We start from the raw sequence: 16491 nt of genomic DNA, 5'->3' as shown, positions 1-16491 counted from the left end.
GAAAATAGAAGGACTAGAAAAAAAAACAGGTTCAATATATAAAGAATGCACAAAGCAAACAAAGAAAATGTAAAAATCCCTGTTTAGAGACAGATCTAATCACAAAACCAACCTAAAGCAGCTGTTGAGAGAACAGAGATCAACTCTTGCCTCTTCCCTGCTCATTACAGTAACACAAATTTATGTCTCTATCATTCTTGAAATGTCTTACTTGAACAAATATGTTGAGAAATATCATTATGTCTGTTTCAATTCCAGGGCAAATACGGTGTTTAATGACTCTGAATTTTCATTTTGTGTTTTTGTTTTAACCCGTCCTGCATTCCAGGTGAAAAACTCTTACCTTGAGGCCTCCAGGCTCAGAATCAGAGGAGACCCACTCCATCAAGAGAAATCAACCAGAATTAAGCTCTGATTTATGCTGTAAGCAGTCTTATCTGCCATTTCTTTGAACTGTGAAACACTCAGCTGGGAACTATCAATTAGCAATCTTATCTCAGGTGTGAGCAGAACTGATGAGAAGCCATTTAGCCAGGAAGAAGTGTCCACTGGATACTAGCAGTCAGCTGACAGCTCTGACTGTTGAGCCCCCAGAGCCGCACATCAAGCTAAATAGCAAGTGTCAAGTCTGCAGTATGTCCTCCAAAAAATATCACAAGCCAGTTATGGAAGAATTCAGACACTTGTTTTATCAATATGCACAATTATTAATTTTTTAAGCTTTATTGTCATATTCCTCAAATGATAATTATCTTACCCTTTCAGAAATGGGAACATAAATCCTTGCAAAACATTAATTTTCTAAGATTAGCAAAAAAAGAAAAATACTTACTCTTACTGTTTTATAGGGTGCAATAATGTTTCTTTCTTTAATGAGAAAAACCTGAAAGAGTAAGAGATGTTACTGCTTCAGTCCTTAAAAATAATAAATAAATCAGAAGTACTGATAAAGACAAAGCTGAGAACACTGTTTAAGCAAGCAAAACACTGTTGCAATATCCTGCTTTAGCTACCCCAGACCTACACTGCAGAAAAACAATTGCCTTTTATAGCAGCTGTGTCCTATTTAGTTCAGAGGCTTACTTATCTAAATAGTTTATTAGTGGGGTTTTATTCTAATCATATGACCTTCAAGGAGATACAACATTAAAGGCAATATGCACTGCCATCTCATTCAGTGGAAGGATCGTCTCCCTCTTTCTTCTGGTGGCCCATGCCCTTAGGGCTCTGTCCTGATGGGCATTACCCCATACAGCAATTCACAATATAAACTACTGTGTAAACCTTCTCAAATGAACCTTCTTCCACTTTCAAACATTTTGCTTCCAGTTCCAGCCACCATGAACACCAGATTTCCTCTCTCATCCATCATTTTGTTTCTATGATCCTATTCTCACACCTGAGAGAATCTTCACACACACACACACAAACACACACCCCAAACCCACATGAGTACTCTTCAGAACAGACTTGACTGCTAGCACATTGGTTTGTAGATATTACCTTACTATCAGCTGTCTGAGAGAAGCCAAGCCAGAAGTAAGTTGTGGTTTTGCTCTGTTTGTAGGGAAGGCTCAAACTTGCTCAGTCTCAGGTCTGAGTGTTAAGACTCAGGATTGGTTCTGAACTGCAAAAACCACACTGGACTGCGCTACCAACTGCCTTCTACTCCACGGCCCCAGAGACTTGGCTTGATCAAAGGGCTTTTTCCTGCGCCTTAGTTTGTTTCCTACAGCTAGCACACCTGTGGCTTTACACTCCAAGGCATCATGGCAGCAGTCTCAAACCAAGAGCAAACACTAAACTTGCAAGAACAGATGCTGTACCATTCTCTAGCCAAAAGCCTTCTGGCTGGCACGTGCAACCTTCCCACTTCCCCTTGGCTGGCAACAGAACCAGCCTTCACCACATGACCACTCACAGCACTGTCCAGCTAGAAGAAAGCGAGTGGTGTTCTCAGAAGCTTACAAGCTCAGCATGCCTCCCTAAGTGCTACATTAAAAAATAATGGCAATTACTGCTTTCATCCAACATCAGCATGTACAGATCTCAATCAGGCCATAGGAGAATAGGAATCAGAGACACCTGCTGTACACTCAGATAGCTCTTCTGCAAGAAAATTAAACATTTTTCTACACTGAGAGCCCCAAACTACATTAAAAAGTAGAAAATAAGAAAAAAAAAAGCAGCAAGCGGAGCAAAAACTTTAGGAAATTAAGACATTATGCTATTTTGGAGCATTTTCCTCCAATTTTATCTTGAGAAAAAATAGTGAAATAACCTCCTCATTCCCATTTGCTGTATTTTATAGCCACTGGTTTCTATGTTGCCTGTTACGTAAATCAGTTTCTTATCCAGCTAAACATTAACAATTTTTTTGAGCCTGACGTTCCAATTATTCACTACGTGCAGCTTCCTATAAGGCAGAAATTCTTACACTTAGATCATGATTTGTCATATGTACAACTAACAAGTGCTTCACACTTGAAAGTCCCTATGCCTTTTATACAAAATACCAGCATTTATCATGCCAGTCAACTATTTCAGAATGTTTCCCCAAAGACAGAAGGATGACTGGCAAGCTACACATGGGAGAGGCAGGGAGCGGGAGGTACTAACCACTGTTGCCATTTTAAAAGTTAATTCTCCTTTCCTATGAGATGTTTTTATAATCATTTTTTTTTAGAACATATACTAAAGATGTATGGTGGAACAATGGCATAGAACAATTAGAAACGTATTTTTAAAAAACCACTTAATACACTAAAGAATTCCCAAGACAAGAAACTCTGACTACACAATACTCTTCACAGAAGCAGTTTCAAGATGAAAATAAATATACTGATTACTTTAACACAGTCCACAAGTTTCTCCAGCATAGACAAAATTAAGTGCTTGAGTTCATTTTTGACTGTAGCAGTACTTAACTGAGCAAAGCTATCAATTTCAGGTATTGCTAAAGGCAGATTTTACAAAGGTGTTGGAATGTTTAAAAGGTTATTTCCCACCTCATCCCTGTTTTTTCCTGAAATGAAAACAAACATTTTTTGGAAACTTTTACAGCTTTGGAACACCTATTAGCTGCAATTTATCAAAGCTTGAAGTATATTCCCTTGGTTAACATTAAGTATGAACATATCCAAGTTAATCACAAGTCATGATTGAAACTCGAACTCAATATTTCAGGACAGCTATGGAAAATTATTTGGTGGACATACAGCACAGTACAATGTTTTCACAAAGCTGAACTGCAAGGATCAAGATGGCTTTGCCATTACCACTACACACTGCAGAAAGCAGGAGAAAGCAATACTGTAAGACCAAACCAATTATGATTAATAATCAGTTTAATTTCAGTCTATTCTCCTTTTTCATTCAATTCTAAAATTGCTTTAAGCTCCATTATAAAATGCACAGTGCAAAAAGTTTGCTTTAACAAATTGACTTAATGAAGTCATTAACAGTTTGAAATCTCCAGTATCAACAGCTTCACATTAATGCGAAGATTTTGACACTAATTAGTTTTGTTCCCAGTTAACCCCCCCACCTTAAGATTCCAGCTTTGAGGAAGACACCATTAAAGAATGTAACCTTGCTCATTTACCAAGAATCTGTTATATGCAGGTCTTACCTGGTTACTTACAACAGAAATCCCTCCAGATGTATCCCTAAAATGTAAATAAGATATTTGAAGAGATGGGTGTTTCAGCTTAAAAGAAGTTACATATATATATATATAGTAACTCAAATTCACGTACCGTGTGAAAGGGTTATTTGCTTCATTATCTTCCGGGGCTTTTATACTAATGCAGTCTCTCAGTGATATCTGCAGCAAGTTATAAAAATACATACTCCTTAAAAGCTTTTTAAGAAAATCTTAAGTTACCAAGAAATTGTAAGTTGGCACTGCTTACCTTGATAATGGGTCGGATATTGTCATCAGGTTCAAAAATTATTGACTTTGAGCAAATTTTTAGAGAGCCTCTGAATTTTCTAAAAGGAACAGTGAAAAAGAAAGTATTTGTATATGTGGTAGGAGATACATGAGACTAGAATGATTCCAGTAAATGAAAGTATGCAAGAGTTGTACCTTTCATCTCTGCAACCTTTATTTATAATATGATTAGCTGTGTGCTGCTCAAAATAATACTCCTCCAGGTTAAGAAGAAGCAGGGAAAACCTACAAATAAATAAAACTATTTGGTCAAAAAGAAACCACCATAACAGTTAGTATTCCAAATAAAATATACCAGGTGTTTGGGAAGTCTCCACTGATTTCTGTGCCATACCCCACACCCCAAGAATAAATTAAATTATTTTTTTTAAAAGAACAAACCCATATAGAAAATTTGTATACATGTATACACATGAAGATCAATGGATGTTCTTCCAACATATACAAAGTTAGATATTTGATTCTGTTCATATGTCTCAGGTGGGAACTATCCTAACGTAGCCAGGGTTTCCGCCTACTAAACATTAGTTTCGCGCTGATCAGTGTATGCCAGTCAAAACATGCAACACCACAAAAGGAGGGGCAAGAACTAATCACTTGGAACAAAGGAGGTTAGATCTTTCTGAAGCAAAGCCAAATTACATTGGTCTAAAATGTTAAATGAAAACATGGTTTTTACAACACAGCTGAGCCACATGCCGGATACCCTCTGAGGAAGCATTACCTTCCTCTCCGACCACACTTCTGCACTTCCTCTGTACCAATGCCTGTTCAACTCCACAGGATGGCTGTTTGTGAACTAATCCAAGAGACAACAAAACCCAACAACAAAATTTAAGTCTTCTAAATATTTAGTTGCAGGATTGTAGTGATGCCGATGCTGGTACGAGGTAAAATGCAAATAGGCTAGATTAGACACAACATGAAAGTGCATTCTCTACGGACTTAACTTAAAAAAACTGTTATACATGATTAAAACTCAACTTTACTAACAAGGTGAACACATGGTCATCGATGTGTTTCAACTGTGGGGAATGCCAGTGGGTATTGGCACAGCAGGAGGAGCAGAAACATATCACTTCAGCTGGAAGTACAACAGCTTGTTTGTGCGCAGCACTAGTTTGATCTGCAGAAGTACTTAGCATTCATTCACATCCATGCTTTGAGCTTTTTGTACTGTGTTCGCAATGTGCTTCATGAGAAATGCCTGTGACAATGCTAATAAACACCATCTCCCTAGAGCAGTACTCAAACAGCAGTAAATATGTTGAGAGTTCACAAAATGAACTAAATATACTGAATAGCATGCTTGTTAAGAAAGCATATATCACAATAGGAAAAACAGTGTTATTGGCAAACACATCTTATTCACATAAGATTTGTGTTGTGTCTGTTACATTAAACAGAACATAACAATAAAGGTTTACTGTAACTACAAGTAACAGTGGGTCCATATATTCAAATCTGCTTGTGTGTACAAGACACTTTGTCCTAATGCTCTGCTGCCTTTTCAAAATGGCATTATCTTAAACTATCTGTTTTCAAAAGAAGAGAGGTAATGATGCCATTAAGAAACAAATTATGTTAAAATTTTAGAAAACATGTGAATTAGAACAGTATATGCCATACAAAATTCAATACAAGTCTCCAAAACTCTCTTCAGCCTCTACTGTTGCTGCTACTATATGGTTCTTGAATATCTCTAGTTTCCAACAGGGTTTTAGAGGCTTTGCCTTCCTGTAGCTTTCCTCAGAAGACATAACTTCTTGCCTTCTGTTTCTCATTAAGTCTGTTCTTCAAACTTACTGTCACCTATGAAAGCAAGTACTATCAACAGGTGTACACTGAATTTCCAGGTTTCTCAGGCCTTGGTGACTTTGAAGGAGGCAAATCATTTTTTTCATATCTATTTTGATCACTCACCTTCAGGAAGCTGAAATAGAAGGTCTAGCCCTGCATTTTGAGGAAAAAAAAAAAACTTCACTAGGAACAGTCTACAAGCCAAGGGAAAAGATGAGTATGAAACCATAGCAGCTTCCACACAGTTACCATTAAATTCCATTTTTCAACATATCATCAAGTTGAAATCATCTGGGATGAACTTAAACAGCTTTCAGTCAAAGCGTGATAGGACTTGCTACATCTGAGTTTGCAAAATCCCAGAAATATTAATAGTTACATTAGGATATATAAAGAACAATTCACCATCAGAATGCTTTTCTTCCTAGTTTGTATAAGAACGCACATTCAACTTATATACAAGCCAAAACATTTAAATAAAAAAAGTTCAAAGGTAAAACCCAGATTTGTTTGAAAAAAAAATTAAAAAAATCTTCCTCTACCCTTATCAGGGGACAGACACTACTGACATAGGGAACAACCAGCTTCACAGCAATGACATCCACTGTACCACAACTTTTCTTCCAAGAAAACTGGTAGCACCTGGTTGATAGAATGCATTTCTGAAATTGTTCGTTCTTGGGCTCTTCCCTTTGTCTCCACCTATTCGTTAGACAAACTCCCCACATTTTTTACACTTTCCAAATTCACCTGTTGGCAGCACTGGTAATTACTAAACTTTCCTTTTAGGTCTTTGGTAAATACAGGAGTCCTTCATATGTTCAAGACAACCCCTGTTTTGACATTAGAACATTTGCTCTGTTATTCACAGTAACTACAGCATGTTTACATAAGCCAAAAAAACATGAACCAAGAGAGTACTTTCAAATTTCTCAAGATAACCATCCCCTAGAAACTGCAGTATCTTTATACTCAACACCTTATGCATCAATTCACCTTCCCAAAACCAGAAGCTGTGGGCTACTGGGAAGGATTTGAGGTACATTCTCCCTGGCATAATCCTCACTCCTGCTTAATCAGATGATTTCACAACAAAAAATAACACACAAGGTATCCACAAAAACTCAAGATAAACTTTTCATATAGGCTAACTAGGTACTGTGGGAAGGTGTAGGTTTCTTCCTTTTTAAATACAGTATTTACCAGCAGCATCCAATTTACCCTTCTACTATTAGTCTCTGTGTCTCTTCCACATGACTATTCCCTAACCAGTTTCACAGGGCATTGCTGTAGAGCTCCTTGCTGGATAGCAGTTACCTCCTTTGCCATAACCTCATGCTCAATTTCTGATCTCAGTTTTGCTGTCTTGAGAAAGGGTTATTTACTAGCAGATGTTAGTATGTCATATAGGCCAAGTGCATTTTCCCTGTTTTATCTTTCAGTTCACGCTCTCCACAGAGCCATCCAGGTGGTTCTGCAGTCTCTTCCAAGAATTTTTGCTTGTTACTACTCTCGTACTTGCAAGTCCACTTACTCTGACCACATCTTCCTATATTTTCAGCCTGCTATAAGTCACTTCTGCAGGCAGAGCCAGACATCATCTCCACAAAGATGTTAAATCTCCACAAATACAATCACCAATCTGTACTCTTCTCAAGTACCCATTGCAACTGGAATGAACTTAAAGCCTGTCCAAATATTGTCACAAAAACTGCACCTTTCAAAATTCCACCTTTCTTGGCTATAAATGATCCCTCAAACCACATGATTTCATGGTCTGCTTCTTCACCAGGCCAAAAGAGCATATGATTAAAGACACCACTAGCTAAGAAGAAATATTGTTATCCTTCTTCCTGGAGTTCGGCTGTTTACATACACCTATTGAGTCTATCTTTAACTCTTTTTCATGGTACTGCCAGTGTCTCCAGCTCCCTGGAGCTTTCCATGTCTCCTTTTCTCTTTCTCTTCTCTTTCAATTCCTCATGATAATAGTCCCTATTACCTTCATTTCTAAAAATATGTTTTCAAGTTCTAGTTATGATACCATAAGTAGAACCAAAATTTTCAGACCTGCATCTCAATTACTGGCTAACAAATCTAGATAAATTCAAGTTACTGCTAATTATGAACTTTGGAGATTATGAAGCATGATCCCTGCAGTAACAATTTCATTTGTCTGTGTTAATGATCCACAGGGTTGTCAAAAAAAAGGAAAAGTCTAGTAGCATCATCAGATGTTCCTAGAGTACAGTCAGAGCTTTTTATCTTCAAAGAACAGACTTCTTCCATGTAAATAAGCAGAGCTACTGATAGTTATTCTATCAACAGGGTTCCTCTTGAGAACAATTACTGCACAGGATGGTACTTCAGGCTTGCCACGAGGTTTAACAAGTATCTACAGAGAGCAAGGGAACAGATCAGTCTCTGGTATGTTGCGTGAGTAGACAAACAACATTGTGAAGGACTGGAAAATTAGGGAATCATTCACAATAGCTATACAGTTAAAGCCATGGGGATCTTTAAGATGCAACTAAGCAGCTGGACCTTAGGCTGACTGTCTTCCAAAGAGCTAAAGAAGGTATTCCAAAGACACTTGTGATATCAAGATGATAGTATATAAATTTTGTATGTCAGTCAACTGCTGTGTAGACCTATGACAGGAATTTGTATGCACACTTAGTATAGATCCAAAATAGTAATTTAATTCTTCTGTGCATGAAAGGAAGAAAAAAATCCAACCCCAAAACAACAAATAACAGTAGGAAGAGAATGCACGATACCCTGCATAAGAAACTGATTAAATCTGTAACAGCTGAGAATTGTATTTTGGTGTTCAGCCACTAAGCAGCTGTACTGTTCCCTGTGACAGCACACACTGTTAGCTTATGACTTACCACAGTGCCCTGGAAGAACGGCCTGGATCACAAAGCCAACGTCAAGTCAAGTAAGACTAACCCAGTTTGTTCCCAGTCTACTCTTGCTTGCCTTCAAGTCTAACTGGAAGGCACAAACACCCCCCCTCAATCTCACCAATTAATCCAGTAAACTGGTCTTCCAGTGAGAAGGACTGGACAACTTCAATAATGCAATTGGCTCTCCCCCCCAAATATAAAGAAACCAATAAAAATAAAATAATCACATGGCCCTTGAAGCAAACCATAAGTATTAAATGGGAAATGTACAAAAATACTGTAATATCTAAAATGAAAAAGTTGGGCTTTTTTTTTTGTACTTTTAAATTGTCAGCAAGAACCAGCATCTTAAAAAACCAGTGCTGGTTCTAACACAAACAGTTGTGGTTTTTAATAAAAAGCAAAAGGATCTTCTACATTTGCCTGCTATTCTCAAACTTTGTATTCTCATAACACAGAAATAATCAAATATCAGTAACTATTCCATTTCAGGCAAATGGAAAAGAGTTAAGTTTGAGATATTTTTCTTATCATCAGCAAGTGGTTCATTTTAATCCATTTTCAAAATGTATAACTCAACTGTTACTTGACACTTCCCAAGTATAAATGATTTAACCAACATTTATTAAAAATCTACTTAGAGAAGTGTAATGCTATATCTTCTTTTGGAAAGCAACTCATGTATCTGTTGATGCAAACCTCTTTGAATTCAAGCAATAAAACTCACAGCTTAAGGTGTATTACAGGATATTTTTATACTGACTTCCTAGTAAAGACACATTTCACAGGTTTATGTTCACAGATTTTGTGGTCACCATGCTATTTAATGGCTTGCAACAGACAGATTAAGTTAGTAAGCCACAGTTGTGTCTTCAGAGGTCATTTATCATTTTCTTATCTAAATAAACCTTATATATTCTTTTGAAAACGACAAGGAGAGACAAATTAGACAAGATTTTCAAAGAAAGCTCAAACCTCATGAAAGTATCCGTAAGGGGTGAGAGTTTGAAAGATGTTCAGTGCTTTATATTATGGCTTAAGTCTGGTCTTTATCCTTAAAAATCTTACCAATAGCAAACAAGCTTTCAGAAAACTTCTGAGAAGATGATTTTCTTAATACATGTGATCATTTAAAAATTGGAACTTAAGGGAAAAGAAAAAAAAAAGCTTCAGTAGCTTCACTGAACTTGCCACCAGCCTGAACTTGCAATGCCACAGAAACTACTTATGGTTGTGGAAACCATCCACTTCCAACTGAAAAAGCTATCACATTAGCAGATAGCTCACAATACAAGCTTCTGTTCACAGCTGTGGAGTTTCCCCAGGGCAGTTTTGCACAGATTTAGTAACCTGAATCAGCCCACGGAAGGGAACATGAAGTACCAGAGACAGTACAATGTGAAGGAGTTAAGGGCAAGAACAACGTGGCCAGGAATGAGACCCTACCCTTTGGAAGGCAGGAAGCCTGCGCAGCAGCTCTGCTGTCAGAGATGCTAAGAAGCAGTTTCACTTTCTAGGATGAAACCAGTCGGTAGCTACCACTGCCACCAGGGCAAAGCCCTAAGCTTTAGGGTGGGTGGAAGGGCACTTAAGCTGTTACAGATCAGGTTCAATGCAAACCGTGTATTTGAAATCAACAGCAGAAACAGCTTGGAGGAGGCAGGGAAAGAACAACATGCTAGGCAAGGGAACATCTTCTATTATGACAACTGACACAGCTGGGGGGAAAAAAAAGCAACACACAGAAAAAACCAACAACCTTTAAAGAACATAAGGAGTTTCCCAGGTCTGAAAGAGAAGGCAGATTTTCAGTCACGGTTGTGTCTGTCTGTCTGTCTTAAGGGTGGGGGCGCACGAGGGGAGACAGTAGATAATCAGTCGTGCACACCTCCACACACCCCCAGATAACTCTAATGAAGGCTCTAACAGCTTTTGTGTTGGAACATCTTCAATTTCCACTCAGTGTTGTAAGTATACAGAACCTGGTGGAGTAAAGGTTTTACTTTTTAATAGCATATGACAGAGCTGTTTCAGCTTAAAAAGGTAAGCATCTACACTTAAGGGAAGTATTAGATTAAAGCATGCTAATATAATTTTTCTTGAAGACTCATTTTACATTTCTGTCTTTGTATAGTCCCAGAAGAATTACATTAAGAAAATCTGAAAAATTCCTATGAAGTGATGTGGAAGGTATTTTCTTGTGAAGGGAATTGGTTTGAAAAGCAGCTTGCCAAGAAAAGCAGAACTTAATCTACAGGAGCAGAAAGACAGGGGTGACATAGGTAAAACCAGTAAACGAACAAAGCAGTTAAGAACTGCGGTTGCTTTCTTCTAAACACAAAGTTCAAAGTGACCTGTTTACTTTTTGCCTTTTTCAAAAAGCTGCCATATAATTGACACTCTGAAAGGGCAGATAATGAGTCAAGACACAGGAAAACTAGGTAAACGAGTCGCGAAACTAAGCAGCAGCAAAACTTCGCCTCCTATTATGTCATACCCTATACACAAGGTTTAGGAACCCAAATGGCACCCAAACATTCCTAGCATTGTTCACAGTATGCAACAATGAAGCAAACCACACTTTACAACTACAAGTCCTGACAAGATGCTATAAAATATCCTGCAAATAGAGTGTGTCCTATCAGGCTTAGTCTACGTTAGAATTTTACTGTTACTTTGCTTGATGTGCATGTCCCTCTACACTTCACTTTGAAAAGAGCTTGTCTGAGATCCAACAACATGGTAGGAAAAAACCCCAAAACAATAAACCCAACAAACAAACAATTTCTTTTATATGCTAATGTCACCTACCAGCTGAAGCCCTGGACTTGTTCAAATTGGACACAGAAATGAACATGCAGGGCCCAGTGTCTTAGCAAAATCCTGATTACACCACCCAGAGAAGGTACCCCACTGATCCTGCTTTAAATTCTTAATCTGTGGTTGAATTCTTACCATTTCCATCATTTCATCAGGAAAGCACATGCTGGAAATCTACTTGGACACAAGGATTTCAAGTGGCTGATCCAACACACCTTGCACAATCACTTGACCTGATATTGGAAGTACAACCCTGATAATGGAAGGACATTGTCAGGGATGCAAAAGCAGGCCGGCCCAATCAAGCAGCAACCAACAGCTATGTAAAACCGATTCTGAAATTAAACATAATGAAAGCAAGCTGTAGGACTCAATTGCTGATGTTTGAATAAAAGCCTTCATTATGTACATTGTGTCCCAAGAGAGTAAGATAAGACTACAGACCACACAAAATATCCATCCACAGGACCTACATGGTGGCAGTAGGCTGCTCTGCAGGAGTGATGCTCCCAGCAGAAGAGATGAACCTCTCAAACGGGAAGCTGAGCAGTGTGCAAGACAAACCAGCAGAACCATTTCATAAAGAGCCTCTCTATGAAGTGTTTGGTTGCCCGTGTTTGGGCACACTGCCAATAGAACCAAGAACTCAATTTATAAAGAGAACACCACCGTGAGCCAAACACCACACCGTTTAATTTGAAGTTTTGTAACTAAAGCTGTTGAAAAATGGATTCTTGTTCATGAGTGCCAAGTATTTTAGGCATTAAATAAAGCAGGTAAGCATGCAAACAACACTAATTTAAAAAGGACATAATATCTTTCTTTACTCTGAACACCTGGGCAAAGTGAAAACAGAGATGTACACAGATGAAATTGAGATAAAATACAGATGAATTTGAATGGAAAATTCCTGCTAGAATGAACCTTCTCAGTAGGGACTAGGATTTGTTCAATCAAATGTAAATTTAAACCCGCTCCTTGTCTCAGTGTGCACACACAGGACACTTCAGTATTTTCTTGTTTTCTTCTAGAGAATTGCATACAGTCAGAGAAGTAGGTTTATGTAACCAGATATTAAAGCAGTCCAACTAATTAGTTAAGAGGAAATAGTTCTTTTCAGATCACTTAAAACCAATCTGATCTTCCCCCCAAAGCAACTGTATAAGAGGATTAACTTTTTACCTACTAAGTTTCACAGTACTCTTAACTAGAACTTCTACAGGTTACATTTTATAGAAAGTGTTGAAAAGAAAAGCTCTCCAAGGCTATCCCTTCAATTAAGTGACAAAAAGCTGGCTTTTTCCTGCTGTTTTAAGGCAGGACTGTAAAGAAAACAGGACACAAAGCTCACTATTTCTCATTTGGTATTTCAGAGCCCAAAATCTTTTAAGTCACTTAGATGTTTTTAAGATTTCCTGATTCAGAAAAGCACAGGAAGAGAGAATGGGAGAAGACCTGATACAGGGTACAAATTATACACAAATTTACTTTTATTTTAGACAAATATAAATTGTTAGGTAAGGGGTACAAACAGAGAAATTAATTTGCAGAGATTTAGATAGGAAAAGCTGCCAGTGCAAATTAGAACAAGTCTCATCTTTCATGAGCTGCTCAAATTACAAACCCAAATAAGATGATCTTAAAATGCCTGAGCAAAGAAAAATATTTCTCATTAGAGAATTTCAGTAACTGCAGATCAGTAATACTGACAGACATTGATATGTTGGGTTTGTTTTCAGGCCTTTTTAGAAGAGATTTAGATGCCACTTGGGTTCTTTGGGACAAGTCTGATGAGTTCTGGCCACCTTCTCAGCTTCTTCAGACAAAGGAGACTGTATTAGTTCTGTTAAGGATCGTATATAGTCATTCTTCACACTTTTCCTATACTTCAGGTATTTTACTTCAAAATTAAAACCCCTTCTCTTTCTACACAGGAAATCCGTCCATTCCCCCTGTGATCCCTCACACACAACTGAAACCACAGCAGCCCCCAAAAGCAACAAGGAGAACCGATATACAAGACAACAAAAAGCGAGCCAGAATATGTCTGTACTTAGAAAACACTTTAAAAGTTGCAGTAGCTTCATGGGCTGAATAGCAATGAATCAGAGTTTTTATAGGGACAAAGTGAGACCAGCGCTTTGTCATGTGTTTTTCTCACCAACAATAAACAGTGCTGCGTAACAAGCAGAGACCTACATCAGGAATTTGCACGGGATCAGCCTGTCCAGCTCCCGTGCCTGCTGGCTCCCCAGTTCCTGCAGCAGGAGGCAACTGGGGAGCCCTGCTCCCCCCAGAGAAGACACCCGTGTCCCTCCACTACACGACCCATGCTAACCTGGGCTCTCATCTTACAGAGATTTCATACACAGCGATAATGAGATGGCAAATGGTTTTGACACTTTGTGACAAGCCAGATGCTGATAAGCCACATAAAAGAAACAGGACACTACCTAAAAATAAGAGAGTATATTCAGCATGTACTCAAGACGTTCTTGCATGTTCGGTTAGCCACAGGCAAAGAGAATAGATTACAGTCAGAAAGCAGGAATGGGCTAATTGAACTTAACACTTTAAAGCGCCAGCACAGAGTCTGTAATTTAAGGGCTGACAATACACTGATTATAATGTTCATAAAAAAAAATAAACTCTGTCTTATAGCGAAGCAGAGCTGTAACTCCATGCCACTAACACAACTGAGAACAAACAAATACAAAGAAACCTACAGACGCTATTTTCAGGCAGTTTACACACGGCAAGCTGCATTCATATTTTCCCAGGTCTGTTCTACAGCCTTTTCAGCCTTAACTCTCGGGAATCATCAGCCACCTCATTAAAACAGCAACAACAACGAGGGCACAGCCCGGTACAGCGCTGGGCGCAGATCCCGGCGCTCCACCGGGGCCGGCTGCCTCTCTGGAGGCCGCCCCACCGCCCCTCCGCCGCCCCCTCCTCGGCGGAGGGGGCAGGCCGGACTGGCGTGGGGGTAGGCCGGGGCGCCGGGGCACCGCGACACCGGGCCCGTCTCGCCAGCGAGGGAGCGGAGGGCGCCCCTGCCGTGGGGCCCGAAGCCGAGCGGGTGGCCGGGGCCGCTCACCTCTCCTTGGAGTACAGCTCCCGCTCCAGCCGCCGCTTGCGGATGAAAGCCATGGAGCCGCCCGGCCTAGGTGCTGCCGCCACAGCAGGCCAGGCCAGGCCAGGCCGCGCCTCAGGGAGGCGGGGGAGAGCGGGCCGGCCCGCGGCCGCAGACAGGCAGCCGGTCTGCCGGGCCCGGGCGGGGGCGCCCGCGCCGTTTATACCACCGGAGAGGCGGGGGAAGCTGGCACAAGCAGCCGGGAAAGCCGGCCTGTCAGCGCCGAGGGCTCTGCGTCCTCGCCCGGGCTGCGGCGTCTCTGCGGCCCCTCAGGGTCTCCGGGAAGAGGGCGCCGGGGCCGCTGGGCTGCCTTGGAGGGGGGGGACCCTCTCCGCGGGAGCGCCGCTGGCCACCCCACGCTCCCTCCCGCCATCCCTTGCCTTAAAGCTTCAGCCGCTTTACGTGTATGGTTGCAGGCACGCAAGTGCCACCCGTGCCCGCGGCTCCCGGCAGCGGGGACAGGCTGCAGAAACGCGCCCCTCGGGGCCCGGGGCGACGGTGGGCCCGGCCTCCCGGCCGCGTCCTGGGGCGGCAGGGAGCGTCGTGCTGGGGCCGAGAGCCGCTTTCGTGTCCGCACGGAGGGAAGCGCACCCTTCGTTACCTAGCGAAAAAGCCTGTTTACTTGCATTAAAATAAAAATTGTAAATATAATGCCACTGCAGTGAGACCCCCTCTGCCCATAATGTGTGTGACAGATGCTGTCCCGGCAGGGGGTGAAGTTCTGCCGGGTGTTCAAAGCCCAAAGAAAAACTCTGCAAAAGGGGGAGGTAAATAAAATCCCTCCGTTCATATAAAACACTTCATATAACTGCCATTGTATCTGAACAATTCATAACGTGTTTACTGACATGATCTCTTGTGAGGTAGAAAAATACTGCTACATGCATTTTTATAAGTAAAAAAATCGATTCACAGAGGGAATGTAATTTTTCACATAGGAATAAAAATAATTACAGGTGTGTAGGCCTCAAGAGATTGTCTAATCTAATCGCTGCTCTGAGGCTGAATCCGGTATATATATGTTGATCAGTGTTACTCAAATATTTTCAATTTGTAGACCTATAAGCGTGGGTATGAGAAGTATATATACTGAGGTTTGCTTTTCCCAATTGTCTTTCAAGGACTTCTTAGGCGCAGTTCACAGAATCTAAGGAGGTGACAGATCACAGTTTGAAAACCAGTGATATCAGCTGCAAGAGCTATTTCTCCAATTGATTTGTAAAGGCACCTGTTTGAAGAAAATCTGCAACACTTGCATGTAGCTTGTACAAATGTCTAACAGCATTTATGAATATGTATGTCCAATATCCAATCTGAATTTTCTTTGCTGCATTCCTTGTTGTCATACTCCCCGTGGAAATGGACCATATTTGTTATGTTGTTAAGTTTTAATAAATATGTGTGTGTAAATATATCTATATTTATTTATACAGCTGCTTATATGTGCAGATATGTATACCATCTTCTCATAGACTAAACAGTTTTGTTCAGTTTCCTCAGAGAATGCACTCATAAATGATTTATTCTTACAGTTTTACTCTGGCTTCTTTCCAGTGTGACTTTTGTCTTTATCTTAAGGTATAAGATAGCAGTCCAATTGAGGCATCAACACCAACTAGAGTGCAGTAATTATATCCCATGTATTAAACATGAGAGGAATATCTATAAATACATCCCAGAAAAAAACCTGCTTTTCTTGTGACAGAAACTGCTGCTCAGAACCTTTCCTAACATATTGCCACCTAGTTCTCCCCATTTTATGCTGTGTCTTTAAGTTCTTCTCGGGTATTTTGCCTTAGCCTTAATGATTTAATCAGCTAACTTTAGGCATTTATACAAGTTATGAAACTAGTTTTGAAATCTGATTCTGT

General features: G+C 40.1%; 1 protein-coding gene across 2 annotated transcripts in view; it reads right to left on the bottom strand.

Annotated features, from left to right (window-relative positions):
* The window catches only part of NSMAF (neutral sphingomyelinase activation associated factor), a 39772-nt gene extending 24900 nt beyond the window's left edge, over positions 1-14872 (bottom strand). The window contains exons 1-6 of one of the 2 annotated variants that reach the window (XR_008820718.1): positions 14585-14747; positions 4091-4180; positions 3915-3993; positions 3759-3826; positions 3632-3668; positions 833-883 (exon numbers count right to left, since the gene is read on the bottom strand). Coding sequence is in view for 1 of the 2 variants with exons in the window: in XM_056331400.1 (XP_056187375.1) it covers positions 833-883; positions 3632-3668; positions 3759-3826; positions 3915-3993; positions 4091-4180; positions 14585-14637 (378 nt within the window). In the remaining variant the exon portion in view is untranslated. Of the gene's footprint in view, positions 1-832; positions 884-3631; positions 3669-3758; positions 3827-3914; positions 3994-4090; positions 4181-14584 lie in introns of both variants that reach the window. The other variant, XM_056331400.1, reaches the window with a different exon arrangement.
* Positions 14873-16491: the final 1619 nt, after the last annotated feature.

This window comes from Falco biarmicus, chromosome 3, assembly GCF_023638135.1.
Source record: "Falco biarmicus isolate bFalBia1 chromosome 3, bFalBia1.pri, whole genome shotgun sequence".
In the NCBI taxonomy this organism is placed as follows: Eukaryota; Metazoa; Chordata; class Aves; order Falconiformes; family Falconidae; genus Falco; species Falco biarmicus.
This window is presented reverse-complemented; position numbering and strand designations above follow the sequence as displayed.